The sequence below is a fragment of the Actinia tenebrosa genome, unplaced genomic scaffold, assembly GCF_029948245.1.
Source record: "Actinia tenebrosa isolate PJP-AT-01 unplaced genomic scaffold, QUT_ActTen_1.0 PGA_scaffold0__85_contigs__length_37466705, whole genome shotgun sequence".
Lineage (NCBI taxonomy): Eukaryota > Metazoa > Cnidaria > Anthozoa > Actiniaria > Actiniidae > Actinia > Actinia tenebrosa.
The window spans coordinates 14,288,681-14,315,427 of NW_028292569.1; the positions used below are offsets into that span (position 1 = coordinate 14,288,681).

General features: G+C 38.4%; 4 protein-coding genes across 6 annotated transcripts; 3 read left to right on the forward strand and 1 right to left on the reverse strand.

Moving 5' to 3' along the window:
• The first annotated feature begins 86 nt into the window (after positions 1 to 86).
• On the forward strand, positions 87 to 3,759 carry LOC148913559 (dynein axonemal heavy chain 8-like). Its single transcript, XM_089032239.1, has 9 exons — positions 87 to 191; positions 550 to 666; positions 1,009 to 1,110; positions 1,513 to 1,673; positions 1,793 to 1,949; positions 2,266 to 2,418; positions 2,513 to 2,572; positions 2,967 to 3,218; positions 3,358 to 3,759. Exons 1-9 carry the CDS (start codon positions 135 to 137, stop codon positions 3,643 to 3,645), a joined length of 1,347 nt encoding a protein of 448 aa, XP_088888365.1. The 5' UTR covers positions 87 to 134; the 3' UTR covers positions 3,646 to 3,759.
• A 511-nt stretch (positions 3,760 to 4,270) lies between these two features.
• On the forward strand, positions 4,271 to 11,841 carry LOC116303774 (coiled-coil domain-containing protein 191). Of its 3 annotated transcripts, none has more exons than XM_031713375.2 (15): positions 4,271 to 4,452; positions 4,525 to 4,560; positions 4,687 to 4,789; positions 5,095 to 5,325; positions 5,759 to 5,925; positions 6,047 to 6,270; positions 6,801 to 6,975; positions 7,395 to 7,585; positions 7,675 to 7,966; positions 8,436 to 8,964; positions 9,057 to 9,139; positions 9,419 to 9,520; positions 9,686 to 9,982; positions 10,481 to 10,635; positions 11,526 to 11,841. In XM_031713375.2, the coding sequence occupies exons 1-15, from the start codon at positions 4,396 to 4,398 to the stop codon at positions 11,677 to 11,679; spliced, it is 2,796 nt and encodes a 931-aa protein (XP_031569235.2). In that variant the 5' UTR covers positions 4,271 to 4,395; the 3' UTR covers positions 11,680 to 11,841. The 3 variants fall into 3 exon arrangements, with proteins under 3 accessions (XP_031569235.2, XP_031569236.2, XP_088888379.1); XM_031713376.2 differs by having other exon boundaries at positions 4,280 to 4,452; positions 5,095 to 5,319; XM_089032253.1 differs by having other exon boundaries at positions 4,280 to 4,452; positions 11,344 to 11,600.
• A 1,977-nt stretch (positions 11,842 to 13,818) lies between these two features.
• On the forward strand, positions 13,819 to 16,770 carry LOC116303773 (uncharacterized). The gene is made up of 4 exons (XM_031713374.2): positions 13,819 to 14,487; positions 14,642 to 14,809; positions 15,034 to 15,260; positions 16,180 to 16,770. The coding sequence occupies exons 1-4, from the start codon at positions 14,026 to 14,028 to the stop codon at positions 16,250 to 16,252; spliced, it is 930 nt and encodes a 309-aa protein (XP_031569234.1). The 5' UTR covers positions 13,819 to 14,025; the 3' UTR covers positions 16,253 to 16,770.
• Positions 16,771 to 16,956: 186 nt separating this feature from the next.
• Positions 16,957 to 26,108, reverse strand: LOC116303767 (protein O-mannosyl-transferase TMTC4). The gene is made up of 11 exons (XM_031713367.2): positions 25,763 to 26,108; positions 23,471 to 24,064; positions 22,434 to 22,777; positions 21,607 to 21,749; positions 21,117 to 21,344; positions 19,971 to 20,177; positions 19,623 to 19,722; positions 18,884 to 19,098; positions 18,370 to 18,507; positions 18,180 to 18,266; positions 16,957 to 17,568 (listed from the first exon to the last, which is right to left on the reverse strand). Exons 1-11 carry the CDS (start codon positions 25,954 to 25,956, stop codon positions 17,350 to 17,352), a joined length of 2,469 nt encoding a protein of 822 aa, XP_031569227.2. The 5' UTR covers positions 25,957 to 26,108; the 3' UTR covers positions 16,957 to 17,349.
• Between the last annotated feature and the right edge of the window lie 639 nt (positions 26,109 to 26,747).

The window sequence follows — 26,747 nt, forward strand, 5'->3', positions numbered from 1 at the left end:
AGATCATTGTAACAGTGTTTTATATATGTATTCAGTCTTCCATCAAGTTTACAAACGAGCCGCCACAAGGCGTGAAACCGGGTCTGAAGAGAACCTATGCAGGGATCACTCAAGATCAACTGGATATCAACAATATGATGCAGTGGAAGCCTATGTTATGTGCTGTGGCATTCCTGCATACTGTAGTACAGGTATCATTCACACGATACAGTCCTTTTATAGTCCATGGCAGAACCCTGCCATATCTTAGGTATTAATTATAGACTTTAGCTTGGTTGCGTTTTTTTTTTCCACTCCAGAGACGTCTTATTCTTTTGAGAATAAGATCTTTTGGTGAATCTCATTCATACGCCAAGAAATAATATTCAAGTGAATGATAACATGTGGTCCGAAATGGGAAATCATTGAAGCAAGATAAATATGGTGTATCCTGTCCCGCCTGCGAAAAAAAATGCTTCCTTCTTCCCCTGGTAATCTTACCCCATTACCTAATGATAACTAATAATGATAACTAATGATATATCTCTTATGCTCAATACTTATTTCTAGGAAAGGCGCAAGTTTGGTCCGCTTGGTTGGAACATCCCATACGAATTCAACCAGGCAGACTTCACGGCTAGTGTACAGTTCATTCAGAACCACTTGGATGATGTGGATCCTAAAAAGGTTACCCCATATTCAATGGTTTTATTGTAATTACATCAAACTGCATGCATAGTTTCCACGCGGTGGGAAACGTGCGATACCTAGCTTTTGAAACGGCTTTCTCCCTGGACCAGTTAAATCACCAGAAAATATATCAGCTACAATAAACTGCAATGCCAACTTTTTCCTCAACCTGAGATTGGCTAATACCATGTGAAATGCATACCTTTCCCCTCTCCCCCCCCCCCCCCCCCCTCCCGTACCAAATGCCCTTGGATGTTTGCTGTATATATTTTTTGTCGTAATTTAGAAATCAAGTTATCAAGCAAGCCTATAGTTGAAAGTTGATCTCTTCTTTCTTAGGGTATTTCCTGGAACACTGTACGATATATGCTGGGAGAGGTACAGTATGGTGGCAGAGTAACCGACGACTATGACAAGAGGTTACTAAACACTTTTTCAAAGGTAGAGTTTGAGTAGATGTTGCAATGTACGGACATTCCATGACTGTTAGCATTCGTATGTAAATATGATGAGCGCTGATCTTGCGCACTGTAATTGATTCATTACATTATCAATACCATACATTACCTTTACCGTGCCTTGTTATTATGGAGCGGTTTTCGTATGATACGACAAATTCGTAGGCGTAATTGACCGTGATGCAGCCGTACCGTGACTTGACGTAGCCGTATCTACACGTTGTGGTTGGACAGATCACTGGAAAACAATAGGAAGCCATTTCAATGTTATGGCATGTCGTACCGTGTACGTGCTGTAAATCAGTACCGTACGTTCACAGTTTCGACACAGTTTCGACAAAGCCGAGGGCGATACAAATGGCTTATCTTTTTTTTTCAATCGAAGGTATGGTTTGGAGAGCATATGTTTGTCGACAGCTTCAACTTCTACATTGGCTATCCCATCCCTAAGTGCAAGACCTTGGATCAATTTATGGAAGCCATCCAAGCCATGCCATCCTCTGACACACCACAAGTGTTTGGCTTGCATCCTAACGCTGATATCACGTAAGATAATCAAGTGCATTGTTTTGATTATAGTATACATTTATAATGGATCTGGAACTTTGAAAAGGGTGGGCTTAAAGAGCACATGCTTGATAGTGAATATTTATACATATGTTTAGTTACCAAAGCAATACTGCCAAGGAAGTACTCGATACAATCATGAGCATCCAACCCAAAGACAGTGGGGGTGGTGGCGGGGAGACTCGAGAGAGTATTGTCATGCGTTTGGCATCAGACATGCTGGAGAAGCTACCGGACGATTACATTCCACACGAGGTAAGCAGCAGGCATCGCCCATGTGATCACAGGGGACACGGGCGGATTCTAGTGCTATATGAATACTGCACATGTAGCTATCCAATGGTATACCCATGTACATGTGTCTGTCTTGTATGATTAGATCTGCCTGTCCATACCATGTGTCTTTCAACCTTAACACACTTTCTAATGCTCTCTATACAAGCAGTCTTCATCAAGAGGAATCTTTATCATGATCCCCTTGCTCGATCATATAACAGTAGTATATAACAAGAAAAAGTTGTAGCCAGTGATAAAATCAAACTGATGAGTAATTTCTTATACATCTATTTAGGTACGAGCTAGACTGCAGAAGATGGGAGCCCTGGCATCCATGAACATATTTTTACGACAAGAGATTGATCGCATGCAGCGAGTCATCACCCTTGTCAGACACACCCTGACTGACCTCCAGCTTGCTATAGAGGGCACCATCATCATGAGCGAGGTAACAACAATCCTTCACCATCTAAACTGCTCCGCTTCTCAGTGTCAATGTGGCTATAAATACCTGTTCTGTTTCTTGTTCTGTTTGCTTTTAGAACCTTCGTGACGCACTGGACAACATGTATGATGCCCGGGTACCAGCCTTATGGAGGAAGGTACGCATTATTTACTCCCTACCCATCCCATCCCACTGTCCACAAATTTATCTCAGTGAGCATTTACAAATTTTACCACCACCATTCCTGGGTTCCCCTATCCCTCCTCCCTCCCTCCCCCTCCCCATTTTCTTTACGCATAAAATAAATTATAATTGAAAAGTGTTTAAAACTCAATAATTTATATAGAGTATACTTACGTATGTATACCTATGATTTAATATTTATCACTATATTATTAATACACACACTTATTTATACATTTACATATATTTATATTTATTCGAAACCAAGTTTACGTACCGATCAGTTCAATATTCCAAATAAATGTCCGTCCGTCTGTCTGTCTAATTTTTTAAATGTCATATCTTGTAATCTTGTTCGTATTGATCAGATTTCCTGGGAATCTTCCACCCTTGGGTTTTGGTTCACCGAGCTGATCGAGCGCAACACGCAGTTCTCCGCCTGGCTATTCCAGGGTCGTCCCAATACCTTCTGGATGACCGGGTTCTTTAATCCACAAGGTTTCCTTACAGCCATGAGACAAGAGGTAACACGTGCTCACAAGGGCTGGGCCCTAGACTCAGTGGTACTCCATAATGACGTCATCAAACAGATGAAAGAGGATATTACGTCACCACCAGTTGTAAGTTTATTTTCACATCATGTTGCTCACTGTGTACGATGGCTCTTTCTCTCCCTCTCTCAGCTGTCTGTGAATTCGGACTCTTTTTTCGTTTATTTTCACTTCATTTTATTCACTGTGTTGTTTTTCATCTCTTCAGGAGGGTGTGTATGTATATGGCCTGTTCCTTGATGGAGCCAGTTGGGATCGTCGTGGCTGTAAACTCGTAGAGTCCCAGCCTAAAGTGCTGTTCACCCCTCTACCCGTGGTCCATGTGTATGCAGTTAATTCTACAGCACCGAAAGACCCACGCCTGTACCAGTGTCCTGTCTACAAGAAACCACAGCGTACAGACTTGACTTACATCACCCCCCTGTGGCTTAAAACGGTACAAAGTCCCGATCACTGGATCATGAGGGGTGTGGCATTACTGTGTGATATCAAATGATACCTTTTAACTACTCGTTTTCTTCTCTCTGCATTTCGTCAGTTTTTGAGCAGATTTTTAGTAAAGTCATGTTCGATTTATTTCACCTAGTACTTTCTTCCAAAAAAAGTTGTAAACAACCTAAAAAGAAAATCTTCTAGCATTAGAAGAATGGTGCTTCATTAAAACATTTAAGCAAATCCGTCACCAGTGTGGATTATTTCTTGTCATAACAAACATCCAATTTTAAATTCTTGGCGCGTTGCGCAATAGTTCCTTTGAGTAATAGTAAAAACTCCGTAAAAAATTGTCTCACTACTGATGCCCTGCTGAACCCATTTGTGTTTGCGTGATCAGTATGTACTATTTAATATTTTGTAAGGATTTTAATTTTGCAAAAAAAAAAACCTCGCGGTTAAAAACAAAACGCGTACCGTGACCATGACACTACTTCCCGTACGAGTTATACTAAGTGGTCACGGTGTTGTATACTGTGGCTTCTCACACTCATCCAAATATTCTAATATTTTCTGCGTATGCCTTCAGTGAAAAGAAAAAAAAAATCGAAAAAGTGCAGCCGAATCAAATGACGATTGGGATCCCTGTGTTGATTTTGAACGAGGCACCCGCAAAGATATATGGGAAGATCATGGCGGTAAGATCCAAAATGGCGGACAAAAACAACAAGAACAAAGATTCTTTCTCTTCAAAATATTGAGCGAAAACCTTTGGTTTGAAGAAAAATATGTCAGAAGAAGGATAAGAAAAGCAATGGCCGGGGCAAGATCAGATTTGTTCAAATGGAAGAGGCAAACTAAGCCTTCATCGGTAAGGACTTCTTGTTGTCATTGGTGATTGTTTATGAACAGTTCACAGAGTTTTTAGATCTTTTTCTTTTAGTTCAACAGTGGCAGTAACATAAAGACTTGGATTAAGGTACAATATACTATAACTAGGCTGTAAATCGTAGATAACAGGACTCTTTAGATAGCTGTAAATTTTAAATTATTCAGTTAAATAAGTTAAATTCATTTTATTTTTTATTGGATGGATGGAATGTAGAATGTCCAACGAGCTTCAGACGAAGCAGCCCGGGAAGTGTTCGGTGAAGGATATCATGGTGTTCTGGATCAAGTTTACGCAGATGATGATGCTCTATCAGAAGGTAAAATCTTCAAGCACATCTAAATCAGCTGTTTTCTACAGTTTTAGATTAGGCCAAACAAAAATATAAGTGTGTTTCCTGTTGCGTGAGAAAAATAATTGGGGTCGGTAGGTCAGATTTGTTTTACTGATACAACAGTGGAAATGAGCTTACTGGGAACCCTGTGGTGCATTTGGGAATGAAAAAATATTAGGGTTGGCAAAAATTGGCAAGAAAATTAGGGTTGGTTGCACAACAGGAAACACACTTATTTCTTTGTTTGGCTTTAAGTTTGTGTATTTCAAATTTTGGTCTTTATTGTCCAGCTCAAGATCTTCTCAACTCATGGGTACAAGAAAAAACCCTTAAAACGATTGAACCTGAGCTGGAATTTTATGATGAGAAGTGGGCATTTCACCCTTTGACTCAACCAAACCCCAAGACAAGAAAACAAGATCTAACTGCATCAGGGAGTGATTATGCACTTGGTTATGGGGCGTTGAATGACAACCACACATATACAGAGTTGTCTTCACAGTTTCCAAAACTAGGTACAGGTATGTTCCTTTAGTCTTTGGAATAAATTGCAAAAGAATGTACATATAGAAAAAAGAAAGTTCAACATAAAGGACTGTTTATGAATAACGTTGCAGATGGGGGAAGGGGGGTACTACTTTTTTATGGGAGGAGGGAAGAATATTTTTGTGAGTGTACGTACTTCCCTTTCAAAACATTGTGTAAATTTGAACCCCCCCTTCCCACTATTTGTCTTAAAAAGTTTACCCTCCCTTTATTCCTCAAAAACAAAGTTTAACCCCCTCAAATAATGTTTTTTCAAAAATATACTCCTCCATTTAAATTACAACCCCCCACCCCCCCCCCCTGTGCCGTAATAAACAAACAGTTCTTAATAATAAAGAAAAAACTTGTCATGTTGTATGTTCTTGTAAGGAATGAATATCATATACCTACTTTATTTTTCTGCTGAAGGTATTGATTATGATGAGGAACTGGATGAAGAAATTGCAGTCCAAGAGGTTGTTCGTAATATGCTGGACAAGAAAGTAGTGAAGGATGACTTCTTAAGTGATTTAGGATTTGATAGCAAAAAGAATAGAAGAGATCCGAGAACCAAGATGGAACTGAGACATAAACAGGTATTCTTAATCTCCAGTTTTCATCTGTCTGCAAAACCCAGCAAACTAAATCTGTGAGTTACAGTACTCTGACTTTGATTAGCCTAGAGGTTGTTGACTTCATATTATTGGCATGATCTAGGTAAGAGAAAAGAGTGAAAGTAGAAGACGAGACTTGGAGAAGGAGCGAAGAGAAAAAGCAGCGCAGAAAGAGGCACAGCGTCTTGCAAGACAGCAACTTCTACAAGAAGAGAAAGAAAGGCAAGTAAAGGCAAAGAGAGAGGAAATGAAGCTGCAAAAGGAAATGAATAAAATACGGAAAGCTATGGAAGAGGAACAAAGAATGAAGAAAGAGCAGAAGGAGAGGTAAAACAAAAGAGATACTAGTTTCTTTGATTCCTATAATGGTAAAATCTGTGGCCTTTCTTTCTGGATGTTCTCACTAGAGTGATAACTTTGACCATAGCAATTCCTGTTTCCAATATCCACCATTTCTATGTCTGATGCTCAGAAATTTAGCAAGAATATTGCAGAATTTAGAACACTGATTATGAGACCAAAGCTGAATAGACTTTTAATTTTGTTAAGTTTTTAATGTCCCAAGAAAATAAGAGTTACCCCTGTAGTACCCTTGAAAACAGGTCAATTTTTATTGGTTTCTGGGACAATATCCATGATTACACCTGAGAAAACTGCCCCAACAATAACTGCTTTGTTTTGTCTGTGTCGGAACGAAGTATGACTTTTATTTAACATATTTATGCAAAAGGTTTTTGGATCACTGATAGCATTTGCCTATGTTTATATGTGTAGGAACAATGTTTGACTCTTATTTAACATATTTATGTAAAAGGTTTTTGGATCACTGATAGCATTTGTCTAATGCTTCAATTTAGGGAACAGCTCTTGGCAGCTGAAGCAAGGGCTATGGTTCAGGATGAAATGAAACAAGAACAGAAAATAAAACAAAAAAAGCAAAGGGAAGATAAAGAGGCAACTGAAGAAATGAGAAGACTGTTACTCAAACAGATGGAAGAGAAGGCTGCAGAGGAAGCTCGCAGCAACTTGAGGGTATCAGACTCGTTAAATGTTTTCCCCTATCTTGGCTTTCACTAACTATAATCATAGTCAGTTTGTGTAGAGATGTTCAGATGTTCATTGTGTGGTTTCTAAAGCATAGCATGTTGTCAGAGATGGCACTTGAATTTTTATTCCTGGTTCTTGGGGCCCGTGTAACTGTTTACATTTGGGTCCCAAGTATCATGTTGGCGGTGCCAATCAATATTTAGGAAGCCCTTGTCAACACTAGTGAAGTTTCAGAGTCCTGAGACAGTCACATATTTGTGCACATGTGTCATCGCTTTATTGGAGAAGCCCATCAAAATTGTGAAAATTGTTTTGTTCTATTTTGTGTAAAAATGCACTATTTCTGCATTTTACATGATCACTATGTGAAGCTTCTGTTTTAATACAATCCCTGTATTTTGTAGCTTTTCCAGAAGTATTTTTCGGCCTGGTATTCTGTGGTAGTGGACCAACGTATCAAACTGGGTAAGGCTCGTGCCTTAGCTGATTGGAAGATGAAGTTAAGGGCTTGGAATGCATGGAAGGCTTATATCTGGCATATCAAATCTGATAAAGAGGCTCAGGCTGTTGCTATGGAGATGAAAGAAAAACACAGGTAACTAAAGATATTATGTTATCTAGTATACAAACTGCTGTAGGCATTTTATGTTGCTTGAATATTTTACGAATTGTTTTCTCTTCTAGGAAAGAACAATCGGCCATACATTTTTACCACAGACATCTTCTTCACCGATGCCTCAATTCATGGCAAATATTCGTACATCATTCTAAACAAGAACGAGAACTAATGAAACAACAGGAACAGAAGGCTAACAAAATGGCTGCACTTCTAGAAGCTGCAGCAAGTGGTAGGCTATGGAATCAAAAAGAAAAGAAAATGAAAGATAATTATGAGATCGATGACAGAAATGCTGAGCTGTCAGTCCAAGATGTAGAAGATGAGGAGATTCCACTTCCTAGTACAGCTAGGAAAGTGGTAAGTATTTTACTCCTTTATGTACCTTGGGCATAATATTTTCCCATTTCAGACCACATGTCATCCCCTAGAGTATGATTTCTTTGTTTAATGGTTATGCATGACAAGACACAAAGATATAGATACAACTCAAACAAAGAATCTTATTGTCGATAGACATGGTCTGAAATAGGAAAACATTATGCCCAAGGTAAAGAAGTCTGTTATGCTAGTCACTTCTTATTTTATCCTGTAAGACATTCATTACTTAACTGCAACCTTTCTTTATTGCATTTCTTCCATCCCAATGCCTTTCTATCCTTTCTTTCTCATTTTAAGGCTGCATTTTTCATAAGCAGTTGGCCGCTTGGTGACTGAGAAATGTATGCCGCAACCTTCTCCACAACTTCCTATTTTTCAATTTCTTTCATTCACAGTCATTCATTTTATTTTGTAGAATTCCAATCATTCTTTCATTTTGTTATTTCAGGATGAAATATTTTCAGAAGGACCTCGGAAAGTAAACACTAGAATCATGAATTCTGCCCGAAGCAGCTTAAACGAAGAACGTGTTCCAGGAAAACCCTTGACAAATGCTTGGGGTAAGCCACCCAATAATAGAGATAAAAACACAAGATATAGCCACAAACCTGCTTCAACTGAACATGGCAATGATGTCCAAAGACTGCCTCGTACGAAACGAAGAACATTGAGTCACGCAGACAAAGTGGAAGACCTGAGATCAAAGTTAAAAGAGCGACAGTCAAAAAACAGCGACAAAAAGTTACTAACAAGGAGTAGATCTGTCGAGATGCTGGTGGAAAAGAAACCCAACACTCCCCACGGAAGAGGGGATGGGTCTGCTAGTAACTTACACGTAAAGGATATTGACGGTAGAGAGGAAATGGAGCTGTGGTCAGACTCGGATACCGACAGAAGTTCAGTGTCTAATAATAAGCTTTTGTCCAGGGAACCAAAAATCAAGTCAGATAGACCTACCACGAAGCCTATTCTCCTTGGTGAGTATGTCAGGTTTCTACAGTTAAAACCTTATTTGTGCATAGAAAATACAATTCCTGATAGCATAGTGTGCTTATCATTGAATCCAAAGCAATGGAAGAACGAGCAAGACTCAGGGCAGAACGAAAAGCAGCAATTGATGAAAGAAAAAGAAAACTCGAAGAAGAAAAACTGGTAAGCAATACAGCTATTTGAAAAAGGTTGGTGAAGGTCTTGTTGCTTGTTGCATGCTGCATCTTGTTGCAGACTGCATCTTGTATGCGAAGCCTGAAATGCACTATAGGCGATGTGAATCCAATCATTAAAAGGCCAAAAAGCTATAGAGGTTTACCAATTTTTGTCTTCACGTTTTACCGGCATATTTTCTTCTGTGCTGACATTATTTACATATAAATATAAAGTTATGATGGCCAGATATTTTGAATATTTTAATCGTTTTTGCTGTTTTTATAGGCCAAGTTACGACTCGAACAAGAACGTAAAGAATTAGAATTTTTGAAAGAGAAGCAAGAAATTATGAAAAAGAAAAAAGAGGAAAAACGATTGGAGCAAGAGGTAGGTAGTTTACGACAATGATTTTGAATTAAATGAAAAATCTTTAAATTCTTGCAAAATGGTGTTCATGAAGTCATGTGCGAAAAACCAAAAAAAAAAAAAAAAAAAAAATGGCGTACTCTAAATTCATCCAGAAATTTGACAAAATCAGTATTTCTTTTCTAGATGGAACTTGAAAAGAAGCGCCGACAAGATCATCTTCGAAACCTCAACTCCCTAGCAACCGAACACTTTAACAAAACCTTGATGATTAAGTATGGTATGTCGCCATGGAAACAGCTGGTTGCTATGGCACATCAGAACTTCTCAAGTGCCGTGGAGCATCATGGTCAGGCACTAGTGATCACGTGTTTTTACCCGTGGTTACAATACACTAGACAAAACAAGGCCAGCAAGGAGGCGGCTGCTGACCAGCTTTATCGGAAAATAATTTTAAGGCGAAGCTGGAGGTCATGGCGTAAGGTTTGTGATGACTTGGTAGCTGATTGAAAGTTGTTCCACCAATCGGAGCACCGCGTATTATTTGAAAGAGGAGAGTTTCTCGTGGGGAAACCACAGTACTATGGACAATTACTGACATAGCAAACATGTTGCATTATGGTCTAGCTTGGGTAAAAACATCTTTTGTTCATCATGCCTTATATGGGTGTTGTTTATACCGAATCTAGACCACAATGCATCCTGTTTATCGAACTCAGAAAAGGTCTTCTCTTAGCCAATCAAATGCTCTTGAGGTACACACCATCGATGTTGGTTCTCTTTGCTGGTGGCGGTGGTGTGGACAGCAAACAGGCTTCCGAAGCTTCGAACGACGTTACGCAAAGAGTCCAACAATTATAAGACATGCACGTGAAGTTAAATTATACTGCTCCGTGCTAATTAGTTATTCAGTGAGAATAGTTTCTTGATGATTCAATGCATAAATGGAAAGGCTCATATAAATCCTTTTTTTTTCTTCAGTATGGTCAACACATGGTTCGTCTTGATGCAGTCGCTGAAGATTATTGTGCGTCATACCTTCTGAAAAGATACTTCCATATATGGCAAGACTATGTAACCAATGAACAGATTGCATTATGGCAGAAAGAACAACAAGCTGACGAACATAACCAATGGTAAATTTAACATTGTCCCCTTTTAAAGAATTTAAGCTTTGATAAGAATCGAGGCTGTAAAGCTGAATTTCTATTAGAAATCTCCGTGTCTTCTATAAATAAACTAGACGCATATCTGCGTGAACTCGGGGTTCATAGCAGAAAATCGAAAGAATTCTTCGTGAACACTGTCATCCTTCTGACGAAACCTTGAAAAATTCCGCCATTGTTCGACCATGTGCTTATGTGGCGCATACTACGCAAGCGCATAAAACTTGCGCATGCGCTTTGAACGCAACTGCGATTTGTGACAGAACGCAAATAAAGCCCAATTTATACCTCGGGCATTTCTTTGAAAGCCCGAGTAATAAATAAATAAATATACAAGTTTTTGAAATATAATGAGTCCTTTAATGCTAGGACTCATTATATATCTAAAAATTATTGCTCAGTTTCTGCTCTTTAGCCTGCGTCACATCCGAAATTTTCTTCGTAAATACCAATCTCGTACCCAGAGCCCTTATTTCTTACTGCGCATGCTCGACAGTTATTTCGTCGAGCATGCGCAGTAAGAAATAAGGGCTCTGGGTACGAGATTGCGTAAATACTGAAGCAAATTCCGGATGTGACGCAGGTTACTGTAGATATATATATTACAAATGAATACTCCTTGTAACAGGCTTCTTCATAACAAATGCGTTTGACTTTCATTCCATGTACTTTGATTAGATTGGCTCCTTTTCACCAAACGAAGGACTGGAAAAAAAACATCACCTCCCGGGTTTTTTGATATAGCAAAGGAAACCCATCATGGTAATTCCTCTGTTTAATCCAATATGGCGGCACTGCTTTCCTGATATAATCCAAGACATGAAATATGTATTTTGTTTCCTTTCTTGTTTTGTTTTCAGGCGTTTACAAAAGCTCGCCATCACATTCTGGAAAAAACTGATTCCAATGGTTGCAGCTGAACGTCAGAAAGAAAAGAGGAAACTAGAAATGAGAAAAAGAGTGCAGGCCTGGTTACCAGACTTCCAGTCTTCACCTTTTGATTCGTCGCCGTAGAAACGCGTATTTATGGTTATTAGATAAGTTCTTCAGATAACTTAAAAGTGGGTTTTCAAGATGGGCTCCCTGTGGTTTATATAACAACTATGATATAAAATATTTATTGCTAAATCCATTACATTTTAAATAAATATTTAATACACACCGAAAAACATTTGACCTGAAGATGCCAATAGTCATATTTTAAGGAAAATTATTTAAAAGTTTTTAAAATGTTGACCAAAAATGAGGTGTCAAAAATCTGTTCTACGCTCCCTCGCTTTCCCGCCTTTTTCACCTTACCACGCTTTTTAAAATTTGCCTGATATTTTCTTTATCGAGTGTTTGTTTTCTTCAAGTGTCTTTTACGAATAGAATAACCATGTCCACTAGCTTTATTACCCTTCCTGTCTGGTGAAGCGGTTGTCTTGTGACTGTAGGTCAGCGGTCTCTCCCTCCTGAGTCGAACCTGTCGACCAGCCTTATTGACGCCATCGTTAGTTTTGGATTTTACTCTCAGTCTTGTACTTGGTGTCGTGTTTTCTTTTGAGGTGCTAGCAACGGGACTAGTAACTGAGGATTTAGTCCCCTTCAAATGAGGCTGTTTTTCTTCTTTATAGCTACCGGAAGTGTTTGGTTTATTCGTGCCTTTGTCGTCGGATTTTGATGACTTCTCAATGTCTTGCTTTTTCTTGGCTTCATTTATTCTTGCCTCTGCAAAACTGGTTTTACCGGTAACCGGCTCAATATTTGTTGTATGCGATTTTTTGGCAGATTTGCCGGATTTGCTCTCTTTATCACCCTTCTTCCCAGACTTCCCAGAAGTTGAAGTTTGTGTTATGTCGCTCGATTTCTGGTCTTCCTCCTTCTTGCTTTCTTGCCAGTTTAGTTTGTTTTCTTTGGTCTCATTTGTTATCTCTTCTTTCGTCTTGGACGAATCTTCGTCACTTTTCAATTTTTTGTCTTCTGTTTTCGTTTGTTTCCTGGTCTTGTCTTCGTCACCTCTCTCCTTTGCGCATTCTCGTACTTTAATTTTTTCCTCGCTAGTTTCTTTCTTCGGGGACTCGTTTTTTGATTTGATTTCCTTTTCTTCTTTCTGCTCGTCCTCCACATCTTTCATTAGCGTGGTTTGACTTCTCCCTGATTGAACAGCAGTTTCTACAGCAGCATCCAACGATGATCTTCTTCCCTTACCAAATTCCACTGATCCCACCTTTCCTTTTGATATTCCTTGCTTCCTGCTTGGCGTCGGCTTAACTTGTTTCTCCTTGCCATCCATTTTCCCATAAATTTCGGCAAGTGAATTCGCGTTCTTAATTGGCGTGGGGATTTTTCTTGATCTATTTGGCGTCATTTTTCTCACAGTCTTCCTCGAGCCTCTAAGTTTCCCTTTAGTGTTGGTGTCTACCTGTGTTCTATTGAAGCAGCTTGATACAAGAAAGGGTGTTGGATTGCATTTGAACTCCCCTAGTGTTAACAAGTCGATACATGGCGGGCTGTCTAGCAGTAGCGCGTCACCGTAGGTATCATTTAGTGTTTCAAACTGCATCCCCTCGCTTCCATTGTAAGAAACACTTTTCAGGAATCCTTTAAGCTTTCTCAACCGTCGTTCATCTAGATTAAAATTGGAGGAAACTAAGAATGATTTAAATTCAACTTAGAAACATCTCTCGTTACTCCCAAATTGTTTAACTACTATACCTGCTTCTTTAATAGAAAGAGTATTTCCGCTTGTAGATTCACGATTATCCTGCACATTTCCTGGTTTTAAAAAAACGAATTTTGACACACACATGTGGAAAAGCGCACAAATGTCGCATATCTAAAGACTCGTTTCTACTCGTACCATTCTCAAATTAAATCAATAATACCTGGTTTCTTGGGAGATATTCTTCTCATCATGTTATTGCTAAATCCGTTATCTACTCATTTTTTACCTGACTCATCTCAACCGGTTTTTTTGAGAGCTGCGCGCGTTTTTCAGTTGTTTGATCGCGCGCTATCACGTAAAACAATAAATATCCAAAAAATATCAAATTTTCCCACTTCATCCGTTATAATGCGATAAATTAATCTTAAAACATGTAGATTAATCTTTTTTACCTTATTTTGAAAGGGACAATTTAAGCGAAATGAAAAAATGGGAGAAAAGGAAGGTTCTTATTGAGGACAATTACTTCCTGTTCCGGGTTTGATTGTTCATGGAGACGAGGTATTGATTGACCAATCAGGGATCGTGTAGTTTGGCGGGGAATTCGTTTGGCGCGGAATAACCAAGCGACTCCATTCAAGCTTCGCCAACAAAGGAACCAGGGGCTTGCATGGAAAACCTTTGGTCTACTTGACCTCATATTACTATTAAAAATGTCCGTTTTAAAAGATAGAGCCAACTTTAACAACATCATTCAAGGTTTAAGACATACCAGGACTTCAGATGACAATATTTTTGTTTCATTTTCGAGCCCTCGAGCAGCTGGAGCCGAGCAAACGACAAGAGCACAGACACCACGTACTCCTCCTATCATACGACTCCTCTCCGAAATATCAAATGAAGAAGATCTTATGGACTCTAGTAATGCATTAGAAGAAGAATTTGGTGGATTACCTTCAGTTCTTCTTACACCAACTAGTCCTAACGATGCAAAAAGCTCAAAATTCAATATTTTGGACTCTAGTTCGAGCGCACGGCCGAAGAAGAAGCTTCGAGTAGACAACCATGGGTCTAAAAAGTTGTCTTTGCAAAATAAGTTGCAAGGACTTACGAAGTCTCAGCTTATTAATCTTCTGGATACCTTAGTATGTGATCGGCATCCTGAACTCGAAGAGGTGGGTGTTAGAAATATCTCCGCTGAGCTAAAATTTGTGAGTTTTTATTTAATTTATATTTAAATGCGCACGAGTTCTTTTGTTCCTTCGAGCAGAGCCACGCCGATGTTGTGGTCTTCTTCGTAATAATACTCTTTTATTATTGTCCTCATAGGAGATTCAACAGCTGGTTCCCGAACCTGATCTACAAGCAATGGAGGCGAGACTAAAGACTCTTAAACGAAGTATTTACAAAGCGTTCCCTCATCGAGGAAGCCATGTTGGGTCAACAAGAGATTCGTTTAATTATCGAAGAGTGCATTCGCATGTTATAGCATTCAAGGTTTGTGCCGAAAAAAATAATCTTCACAATTAAACAGCTTGTTTTAGAATTAGAACTAGATATAAAGGTGTAATCCTTTTAAAAGATTACCTTTTAGATTTAATGTATATGTATTAATTATTCATTTCTTAGTTTAGTGCCTAAAAAATTCATATTTATGAAACATTGGTAGATTTTTTATGCATCATTTATTAATCATTGATTATTATTATTTATTTAAACAGAAGGAATGCATTGATCAAGGTAATAATCTAGTTACCTCAGGTTTATGGACAGCAGTTATGGAGTATGTTCTGATGGCATGGTCAAATGTTGACGACCTCCCTACATGGGACAACCCTGCACATAATACTAGCAAATCATCTTGTTTCAAAACCCTGGCTGTTCAGTTCCAACAAGCCTTATCGAATGGTTCATTCACTATACAAGAATATAAAATGTTTCAAACAAGGTGAGCCTAAAAGCTAGAGTGCCAACCCTAAAGTATGCCATATCAGTATTTTGGGGAGCTTTTGAGATATCAAGCTTATTCCAAACAATTTTCTGGTTTTGCAACAAGAACCTTGGTGAACCATAAGGCATGGGAGGGCTTACTCAAATATAGAAGACTATGCATACAAATAAAAGTGGTGAGATTGGAAAGTTCATTGGATATACACCTATTTCAGAAGTGGTTGTCACACCAAAAGCCTCAAGCAATAAGCCAAGACCGCAGAAAGCATCGGTACTTTTAGCTGTAATTAGTTTATTCATGGTGCATTTTCATTCATTGACTTCACAAATTGCTCCAAGCAAGGCTTCTTGAGATGATAATTAGTGGAGAGCTATAGCCACTTGCATGAACCAAGAATAAATCCATTAAAATTAAAAGTACCGATGTTCTCTGGAGCCTTGGCTTGTTACTTGAGGCTCTTGGTGCGACAACGATTTTCGAAATAGGTGTTTATGCAAAAAGTAGAGGCTATTGTCTCACTTGCCGTCTCAATCCAGGGTCTCTTATTCTCGGAGTGCAACTACATAACCCAAAATTCCTTGAGATATAAATAACAATGAAACAACTGCCATCTTGGTTGATTCAACAAGAGAAGCTAATGAGGAATGCTTTGTTATCGTCAACCAACATGGTGCCTATGACGTAACAAGCACCCCAAGAATATTAGCATTTTATTATCCTAATAGAATAAAGCTTCCAATTCTGGTGGATTAGTTGAGCCTATTTGTTCAAAGTTTTGTGTTTGCTTAGAAATGATATAGTGTTATTTTTTTTAGCTCTAAAATTATTTATACACACTTCTTCATTTGTAACGATATTTCCTAGTGCTAGGACACCTAGTTAAATATTAAATTTTTATATCTTTTTCCCCCTACAGACTGGAAGAAGCCTGCTCCATAAATAAACACTTACAGCCTTGTTTAAGGCAAGTCAATGAAATACTAAATTAGTGAAATAAAAGTAGATTTCAAAAAATATATATTTCTAGCAAACACAATTTTATATTTTTATACTTGAACTAGAAATATGGAAGATTTTATCTTCATTTACTTTAATTTAGATTTTATGGTAGTTAGTCCATTTTACAATTCAGTATTTGTATATTTGTCATACCATTCAATGATAAATTATTTTCTTGGTGTCGACTTAGGCATCAATCATTTGTATAAACGTCAAAAATCACAATTTTATGTACAAATTATATCTTCTTTGAAGAGATTTGTGTAATGGGTCTGTAAATGTCAAATTAGGTCAACAATTAGCTTGACCTTGAAGCTATTAGCTATAATTTTTTGTAGATGTACAAAGAAATAATCCAGAATAAAAAGTATAAATAAGAACTTGGTTGTTTTCCTTTGTCGAAGCCTTGGTTTTGAGTTTGATAAAAATGAAGGTTACTGGTTACTAGGTTGGGCATAATGTTTTCCCAATTTCAGACCAGGTTTCATTCCCTAGAGTATCATTTCTTTTTTTAACAGTTGCACATGAGAAGACACATGAATATGGATACAACTCAGAGAATCTTTTCATCAAGATAATGAGAAATGGTCTGAAATTGAAAGAGATCGGTTTGAAATTTTTTCTGAAAGTGGGAAAATACAGTAGAATCAATGAATAACAAATGTACTGCAAATTTGTAATCTTTAATCCTTCACATGATATATAATCTAATACAAAAAGTCATAAACTATGTTTTAAATAGATTATCCTTCAACAATAAATTACTGCTAACAAAAAGATAATTCTCTTGATTTCTGAATTCATGGTTCAATATCTAACTAAAACATTCCTTTCACACCTTAGTAAGGTTAGCACATGAAATGACACAGTTAAGCCTTATCAAAATTATCCTGGCTGTAAGAATAACATGACGAAACAAAAGAAATCAGTGGTGCTTACCATTTACCCTGGAAATCTGGAAATTCCAGTTGGAAAACAAATGGTATGTATCATTCCAATCTGAAAGTTCCAGAAAATTTGGTCTTCTGATTGAGGTAATCCACTTTTCCCGCCTTTTCTCAAAATGTACATGTATTTACTGAGCACTCTAGTGACTGTCCTGATTTCTTTTGTATTTCAATCTTTGTAGTGCCTGTATTGTTTTAGTATGATTGTATTTTTCTAGGATTGACTGGTACAATATCTCTGCCTCATCTGACTTCCCATCTCTATCCATCACCTGTCCCACTAGGTACTTAGCCTCTGTGTTGTGTTGGTCATGTGATAGAATGAAGGATAATTCATTTTTGGCCATCGCAAGGTTACCCTGTTGAGAAATTGATTCAATTATTACAAGTTTTTATAGTGATCAAACTACCCCTGACCTTCTGACCTTCCCCTTATTTCATCATTATATCATTACAGTGATACCTCTTTAACGGACACCATTTATTATACGATCAGCTAGTTACACGGCCTTCGTCCCATATTAACTCTAAAATGCATCACTATTCAAAAGAACGGCATTCTTCCCATGTTACCGGCGTTTGCATTGCTACGCGGCAACCCCAGACAAAAATCGCGACGTACACTTTGCAATAGACTGCCGTCAATCAAACACGTTGACGCCATTTACACGCGTGTGTGATTCAAAAGGCGCCAAAACTTGTCGGTTGTTTACAAGTATTATGAGCCACACTCACCGGGCCGATCCAAACGCGTGTAAATGACGTCAACTTCTTTGATTGACGGCAGTCTATTGCAAAGTGCACGTCGCGATTTTTGTCTGGGGTGGCCGCGCAGCAATGCAAATGCCGGCAACTCTAAAATGCATCACTATTCAACAGACACCTGTATTAGTTAGACACCAAGCAAGGTGCCCAAGGTGTCCTCTAAATATCATTGTATAAGCAAGAGGTAAGCTTTATCATGTCTTACTCGTTTTAGGAGAAGTTTAGCTGAGAGTAATCTTGCTTGGATGTCGTTTGGTTCGTAGCGTAAGCCGATGTGTAGATATTGTTCAGCCTGTAGGAGAATATTACGAAAACAAATATGACACGAGAATATCACGCACCACTTCTTCAACTATCATTTCTCATTCTTATTTTTACTGCGTTATTTGACCCACCGTTTCTAAGGTCTTCAATGAGGCGCTGTCTGCCGGATCATCGTTCATTGGTTCAATCAATATTCTTGCCACCGCGAAATAAGCTTTGGAATGCGAGGGCATTAAAGTGATGCTCTGTAAATAACAATTCTTGGCTTCCTAAAAAGAAAATCGTAAAAAAGTATGTACTGAAGGCAGTGTAGCTTTGAATTTGAACTTTATTTTGTATGTTATTTGAGAATGTGAGGAAATATTCTAGATTTTTTACTCGTGTGTGAGGAACGGTACTTCTGCGCGCGCGCAAGCGATGCCGGATAAGAACGGGTCATCCACTGTAGTTACTGATATTACACTGAGAATGAATGTACTCTGGTAAAGCTAGATGCGCAAACCGGTAGAAAACCGCACTACTCGCACACAGAATACTCTAACAAAAGACACGCAGCCATGTTGGACGATATAACAAAAGAGACTAACGACGAATCTTTTGTTAAATTCATCCAACATGGCGGATGTGAAAACCATTAACACTAACCATGTTTTTTCCTAGTTTCTCCAGCACTGAGCCAAGATAAAAGAACAACATTGGATCATCAGCTCTCGAAGACAATGCTCTTCTGTAGTGAATCTCTGCTTGCTCGTATCGTTTATCGAGGCGTAGTAAGTTCCCCATGTTGGTGTTAGCATTGGGACTGTTGGGATTGATGGACAATGCTTTGTTGTAACAGTACTCGGCTTCGTGGGGACGGCCTAGAGAACAGGAGATAAATATCGAAAGGTGAGGACTTATTTTGCCGATATATAGACCTAGCAGATTTGGTGCCCTGAGTGCAGGCTGGAGTAAGTACACGAGGTGGAAGCCCTTGAATAGAGTCCCTGCCTACACCTAGTCACAATGTGCGACATCATGTGCGCAATGCAGGATTTCCCCAACTTGGTAGCTTACACATTAAATTTTTCTAGGAATAGGAAAACTGGTCGAATAGACCCCTTGTAGCACTTAGGAGTGCAGCTCAATCTTGAGGACAAAACAATAAGTTCCAATTCTCAGATAATAATTGCTTTTTTTGTCCCCCAGACTCCGCGCGGTGCAGAACGTACTGCATTGTCTTATAGCCGCACGTGTCTTCATATCAGAACTAACTCAAATGTCGAAACCATTCGTAACATGAGCCATGCCACCGCAAGTTTTCAATGGATTTTCTAATCGAAATATTTTATTCACAGAAAAGAGAATGTATACATAGAGAAGGAATTTTTCTTGTGATATTAACCTGTGTTGAGTAGGATGAGTCCAACGTTCACCCATGCCAAGGTGTAATGGGGACGAATCCTCAGCGCCTCGCGGTAATGACCTTCACAAGAGCGCAGACCCTGACGACATGGACAACAGTTAAAAGGTAAGCCATTCGTAAAGTGAATATGCGGGGTCTAGGGAAAGTACACTTTTTCAAGAAAATAACATTTGAATATTATGACTCTCTAAAGAAACCAAAAAAATGTGCTTGGTTCTTGTGCACGAGACGTCATTTTTGATATGTTGCTGTTTTGAAATCAGCCTTTACTTGGACTTAAGAATAGACTTTACTGGGGTTATACCGGTTTCTGATACGTGCGCATACCTTTTTAGCTAAGTAGTTCCCCATACAGAGATGGATCTTTGCGTTGCTAGGGTTGACTTTGAGTCCAGCCGCTGCTAGGGAGCCATCATCTTGCCATTCCATGTTCCTATGCACAATCTTGGTTGCAAAGATAATGAGCAAGGCATAGAACAACACCGCACCCTTTATGGATAACCCTAGGGTGAGCAGCGAGGAAACATCTTGCTCCTGCAGACAGAGATTAGAGAGAGAGACATTATTTGTCAAAGGAATATTAAACTAGTTAAGAACTGATGCACATTGGGGCTTTGGGTTATTAATTAAAATTTAAATCAAACACTTGTACATTTTCGAAACATACGAGAAAACAAAAATACTAGAAGTCGTACCAGGTCCGTCGTTCGAAAAAAAATTTTAAAAACTTAACTTCTTGGAGATGTAGTGTTTCTTTCAGAATGTTCCTGTGCATTCCAAACCGAAGAGGGGATAGTGGACATGTACTTAGTAAGCCCGCCTTGATCAGCCTCCGTAATGTTAGTACGAGTCAAAACAATATGAGTTTGAGGATGTCGTTGTACGTATAGGATTTATTTATATAGTCTATCCTTTTTCGTTTCAGTCTTCTGCGTCGAGTTTTTAAAGCCAGAATAGACCGTTTTCTTAAGGTTGCGTGCGTATCCAACTTGACGGGTCACAAAACTGAAAAACGCAAATTCAGTAAAATAATCCTTTTTACAGTTCCATTCAGTGACCATGAATAATAGCTCCTAGCCAAGGCTGGAGTTACCGCGCATAACAAAACTACAGTTTATCATGCGCGGTAACTCCACCCTCGTCTAGGAACTATTGTTCGTGGTCACTGAATGGAACTGTAAAAAGGAGTATTGAGAAGACAGTTTTATATTTAAAGAGGAGAACAATCGATTTTATGAATTCTTATCGAAAATTTTTTTAATAGCAATGCATGATAATACTCGTGTTCTGGTATCGTGGCTCGTCAAGTTCCTTAAGTTTGGATGCGCACGCAACCTTGAAAAAAGGGTCTATTGTTACACAAGCTTTCAGGACATCGACCCATACATGATAAGGGTACTTATGTGAAAAGATTCTTACATCAAAGGAACCAAATAGGTAATTAAACCATAAACCATATTAGAGTCAGTTTACCTTGGCAGCTAAGTCTTGTTCTGTGTTCTGCTCTGTTTCATGTCTCCTGAATACTTTGCTAATTCCAAGAGCTGCTATGATGCAAAAGCCCATACTGGGGATATATAAGACACGCTCTGCTACGACAAACCCTACTGGAAAAAATAGGTTAGAGGCGGGAATGAACGGGATGATGAGCATAGAGAGACCTTGGAGTATCGTCCTTCCAATCAGCACATCTGAAGAATACTGGAAAAAATGAACATACCGAGAAGTATTATGGAAATATTATATGAATACACGACAATATGATTTGATATGTATATGTTAGACGCAGTCAGGCTGAGAGCAATGTTTTTTCCTTTCAGACCACGTCATTTTCTTGGATGTTGTTTTCTTTGTTTACCAGTGTCCATGACTAGCTAGTGACGTCATATTTCAAAACGTTATATTATAAGAGAAAAACCTTCCTCAAGAATAATGCATGATGTTAACAAACTTGATAGCCTACTTTACGCTGGACGTTATTTCTCAAGTGTCTTGTCTTGGAGGCCTTCTCTTGAACATTTCTATTTATGTCACGTGATGTGGTTGTCCCAATAGCCACTGCGGTGTCTTTGTCGTCTGCGTGTTGAGACGAGTAAGACTGGAGACCTTTTAAGAGAACAAAAGACGAACCGAATTATTTTCAGTTTTTTGGGATGAGAGGAAATACATTGTTGCATGGGGGCTGAATGATGAATGAGTATTTTCCTGTTACTCCCCGCATCCAAAATAATTTTGAAACAGGGTCTCTTTAGATCTCTATCTTAGCCAATCCAATTCTCGTTCCCAGATCCTCCTCGGTTGTCGTTCCTCCCCGGGAAACCCTACAACCGGAAGCAAGGAACATTGCGACCACTTCCTCACAGCACATGCGCGAAGTCTTTCCAAGACAAGCAAGCAAGGACAGGACTTTGGCTTTGTGAAATCTACAAATTGCGAACAAAAACATTTGATTATTCAATCAAAAAGTAGATCTATTGTTCTTCTTAAAAGCCAATCAAATCGCGAGAATTTGTAGGGTTTCCCAGAGCCTCTGACGGGGAGGAACGACAACCGAGGAGGATCTGGGAACGAAAATGAGCCATTCCGAGGATTAGAGAAAACCTGGGTCGAGTTGCAGTGCATTTTGGGGCTGTTTTAGGGTACGAAATAGACGCCATCTTGTAACAAGAGAAAAACATCTAGTTCATTTTCTCTCGTAGGCTCCTATTGATAGCAGTTATACATTCCATGTAACTGAAGGGATTACCCTGTTTAAATAAAAGTGTTCATTCATTCATTCGTACGCATTACCTTTCAAAATTAAAAAGGCTAAAACAGCTATAAAAGAAAGCGTGGTTATGTTTCTAATGTCACTAAATGTTTCTATCCTAGCGATGCTGTCCATTGACCAATCAAAGCACAGAGTGTTTGGACACACCAACAACCACGCATTGAATGCACATAGATACAAGTACGTTCTAAATCGAGTCCACAAGTCTGGATTGAAGAAAGTTGGGTTGTCAGATTCAACAAAAGTCTTTGGCGCTCCTCCACCTATCACCACGATTCTTATGTACAGCAGTGCTACACAACTGAGCATGAGTAATGAGAGTCGTTCCGCAAGACGCCGCGCCCACTTTGGCCACGACTTTAAACTGCAAAGCAAATGAGTGGGAAAAGGTCAGTAAACGCAATAACATTTAATTTTTTACACAAGACGGATAGTGTAAGATATGAAGCGTTTCTGATTTTTTTTAGTTTTGTGTATGAGAATGTATTTGTACTGCGGTTGTGATGTATCAAATTGAGTTGATCCTCGCAGTATATGAAGCAACTTATGCAGCTGCATATGGTTTTTGTATTTTATCATATATTTTGGACAACATGGATCGCGAAAGGATGGTTCTTTGACGTGCAATCTTATAACGAGGTCTATACTATTTAAGGCCCTGTTACCTTGTGAAGCCGCTTTCAACGAACGCAAGGGCGGGGCGTTGCAAGAGATACATCTTCATGATAAGTATTGAAACGTGTTAAATGCGCGAAGCTCGTATGAACGATTCTTGGCTAGAAAGGTGTACGTCAGCGCAGCAAGCTTCACAAGGAACTACGCTGTTACACACTCGCTATATTTATCTCGCGACATTTTTACACACAGGGTTTCATGCAAAAGTGTCTGGCAACTCGTAACATTAACGAGGCCAACGACACATGCAGGGTAGTGCAAAACAAGGATAGCAGCATCCCCCTTTAAGGCTGAACAAAATGCCCAGCCATTCAGATCGAACCAGCATGTAAATTTTCATCCGAGTAAAAGCCAGTAGAATCTTAGTAGAATATTAGCTTACCTTTTAAGAACAACCAAGGGATTCCTGGCAATAAACACAACATCCTTGGGTTGGATGGTGCAGATATACAGTACATCGTACACTATACATACAGCAATTACAGTTATTCCTTGCTCCTTGCTTAACATTGACAAAACACAGAATACGATACTCATTACAATCCACGTCCATGAATGACTGCTAGTTCGACTCCCACATGGAGGAGGAGTCTTCAGTACTATTGATTGAGTATAAGAAAGAAACGATAGTATATAAAACAACGCACAAAGTAAGTCGGCTCGACCAACCACACTCGACACAGCCTCGGTATGAATCGGATGAACGGCGAATAACAAACCAGCCAATAAGGCGCAAGTATTCGATGACGTCAAACCACGAAATAACACCACACAAGTAGACGTGAATAAAATAGTAACCACTCCATGGAGACAAATATTGACCACGTGATAAAAAGTCGGGTCCAGGCCTCCGAAGATATAATTCCATCTGAAGGTAATGATAGTGACGGGTCGATAGGACTTGTGGGATGTGTTACTATATATGGAGTCGCCCCAGAAGTCGTGTTGAAATATTGACATTAACGGACTCTTTGGGCTGGAGAAAAACAAAAACAAAGCATAAAAACAATAATAAATCAACTAAAAGTCAATTAAATTAAATTATTCTTTCCCAGACTCAGGCTCTTTGAAGCAAATTATTCAACTGACCTTTGAAATTCGAAATATATTTTTTAGTCTTCCGCCGAAAGTAAAACTGAAGTGAATGAATGAACTCGGAATTGGGCGAGTTCCGCTTGATTTTAAAATTCGTTGACTTCATGTTATGGTGTCTGTGAGAAACATTGAATGGATGGTTGAATGTGTACGCCATCTGCTAGTATGACAATTCATATTAACGATTTACTTTCTTCATCACAATATGGGAAATCCACTAAACTTTAAGACAATATATCACGAGCAATGCTCAAATCGAAATTTGGTCATTTTCTTCATCATTCTTTATTTTTTCATTTTGTCAAAATCATTAATAGCCGATCATAGCTCGATTGATTATCCTTGAAAGCACTTAGATGCGCTTGGATTATCCTTGGGAAAAGTCATGCTTAGTTGGTCGAAGCCGTCTCTAAACTGAATTAGTATCATGAATAAATGAGATCCAGCGTTGCTTACTTTAAAAAAACCTAAGATAACAAAATAAAAGTACGCTAAAAGACAACGGTTTACTAGTAACAAGTCACGTGCGAGACTGAAAAGCCGAAAAAGAATGACTCTTCAAGACGCTCTGGGTATTTTACAGATAAACATACAAAAAATACTAATAAATATATACACAATAATAAAATAACAAGTACAAACAAGCGATAATATTTATACTTAAGCAGGGAAAACAAAAAGCAGAACCTTTACGGAAACAAAACTGGCATGAATAAGTCAAAAGGTTTTTATCCAATATTTGGGTTACGTCTCGAAAGACACAGAACTGTCAAAATGTTGTTTTTATTTTGGGAGAATATTTTCTTATACTGTCGAATGAATATTTCTCGGAATAATAGAGCTAGACAGAGTAGCTAGCGTTATATAATAGAGAGGGGGGAAATGAGGAGAAAACAGGATTATATGAAACACCATATTGAGCTACTTAAAATAAAATATTCAAAAAGTTAGACCGTCGTGTTTGTGCAGTGGAACTCCAATAGATCACGAAATAACATTTCTGATAAAGGTCGAAGCGTATACTAAAGTTATCAATCCATATGTTATTTATTTCTTTGTAGATTTTAGAATTTCTTCCTACTTTTTGTGTTTTATTTATTTCTGAAGCAGGTGTACTAAGAATGAGTTTGAATTTTAAATAATTCACGCCAGTGAAGTGACAGCAAGATAGATAATGTACAAAGTAGGTTTCTCTGGCTAATTCAGAATTTTTTAAAAATTTTGATCTAATTTAACCTTTGGCATATAGCCTCCTAACATTTGACTCGTAGCGAAAAAACACGAAGTAGAATTGGTATCGGCTTTAACTGAGCTAAGTTGGTTTATTATAAATAGTAATTCTTACTCGGTAAAAGGTGATACAAAAAACAGGTCAATCACATTTTAAGCCTAAATATGAAAACACGTTTGTGTCGTGTATTTTAGCAACATTTGATTCTTTGCTTTCTTTCAGTTCAATATTTTAAGTGTTGTGAAAGGACGTGTTCGATTTTTTTGTATCGCGTATTCATCACGCTTTCTTTCACACAACATGAACACTCTCATGATCAGTCTCGCGTTGAGGATGGACCTTGCTTACCTGATATCCACATTCGTTACAATCACTTCATGGTCATCAAAAACAAACTCTCCTGTCAAAGAGTTAGCATAGCATAAAGTCGATATAAACCATAAAATAACGTAGATCTTATACTTTGGGATTCCTTTCTCGCGATTGTTTGATATTTGGGAATCTGTTTTTTCAGGTCGACAAGAGTTTAATGTCCGCGCCATATCTATGCTCCATGAAGCCACCCAATATCTGGTAACACATTCTCTCAAGGACTTGTTGGCATAGCAACCATATAAGATCGGCAAAATTTGTGAATTCCGAAAGAAAGTTGTCGAATACTTTAGATTCTTCGTATTCTAAGACGGTTCTTCGTATTCCAGTCCACGAAAATTCATTTCGCCGATAGGTATATAACCTTTACTGATTCCATTGTTTAAATATTATCTGATTGTAAATAGCATTCATATAGCATATGAATTGTTTAACAAGTAAAGTTTTAATTAAAGAGAAAAAAACTAAATAATTGATTGCTGCTGCTTTAATCTTCTAGTTTAGGTTCATTAGGGTAGGGCTGAAATCACTGAAATTTCATTATCCTTCTCTTCAGACGAGCTAGATAGAGACAGGGGATTATGAATAGACTTACTAACCAATCAGGCGTGATCGGTGAGCCATCAAAAATCAGTTTCTCTTTGAAGAATGCACATGTCTCTCTGGGTCAGTCAAAATATGCCAAATCGGAGTCACTGACATGACAATTTAAATTGAATATCGTAAACTGTTGATGTTTTTTAGTATTAGCATGAGCCTTGAATGAATGAATTTGTCAGTTGATGAGCGAATAGCATCGAATGCATTGGGTTTTCATTTTTTTAAGTCTTTTGAAGGTCAACAGTTTAAGTGCTCGATATCAGGGAGTCGTGAGAACTTCTCTTGTAGCATGGAGGACTGTGATCGTATAGCCACGGCGCGTATATGATTAGAATAATATTAATCATCATCATCAACATTA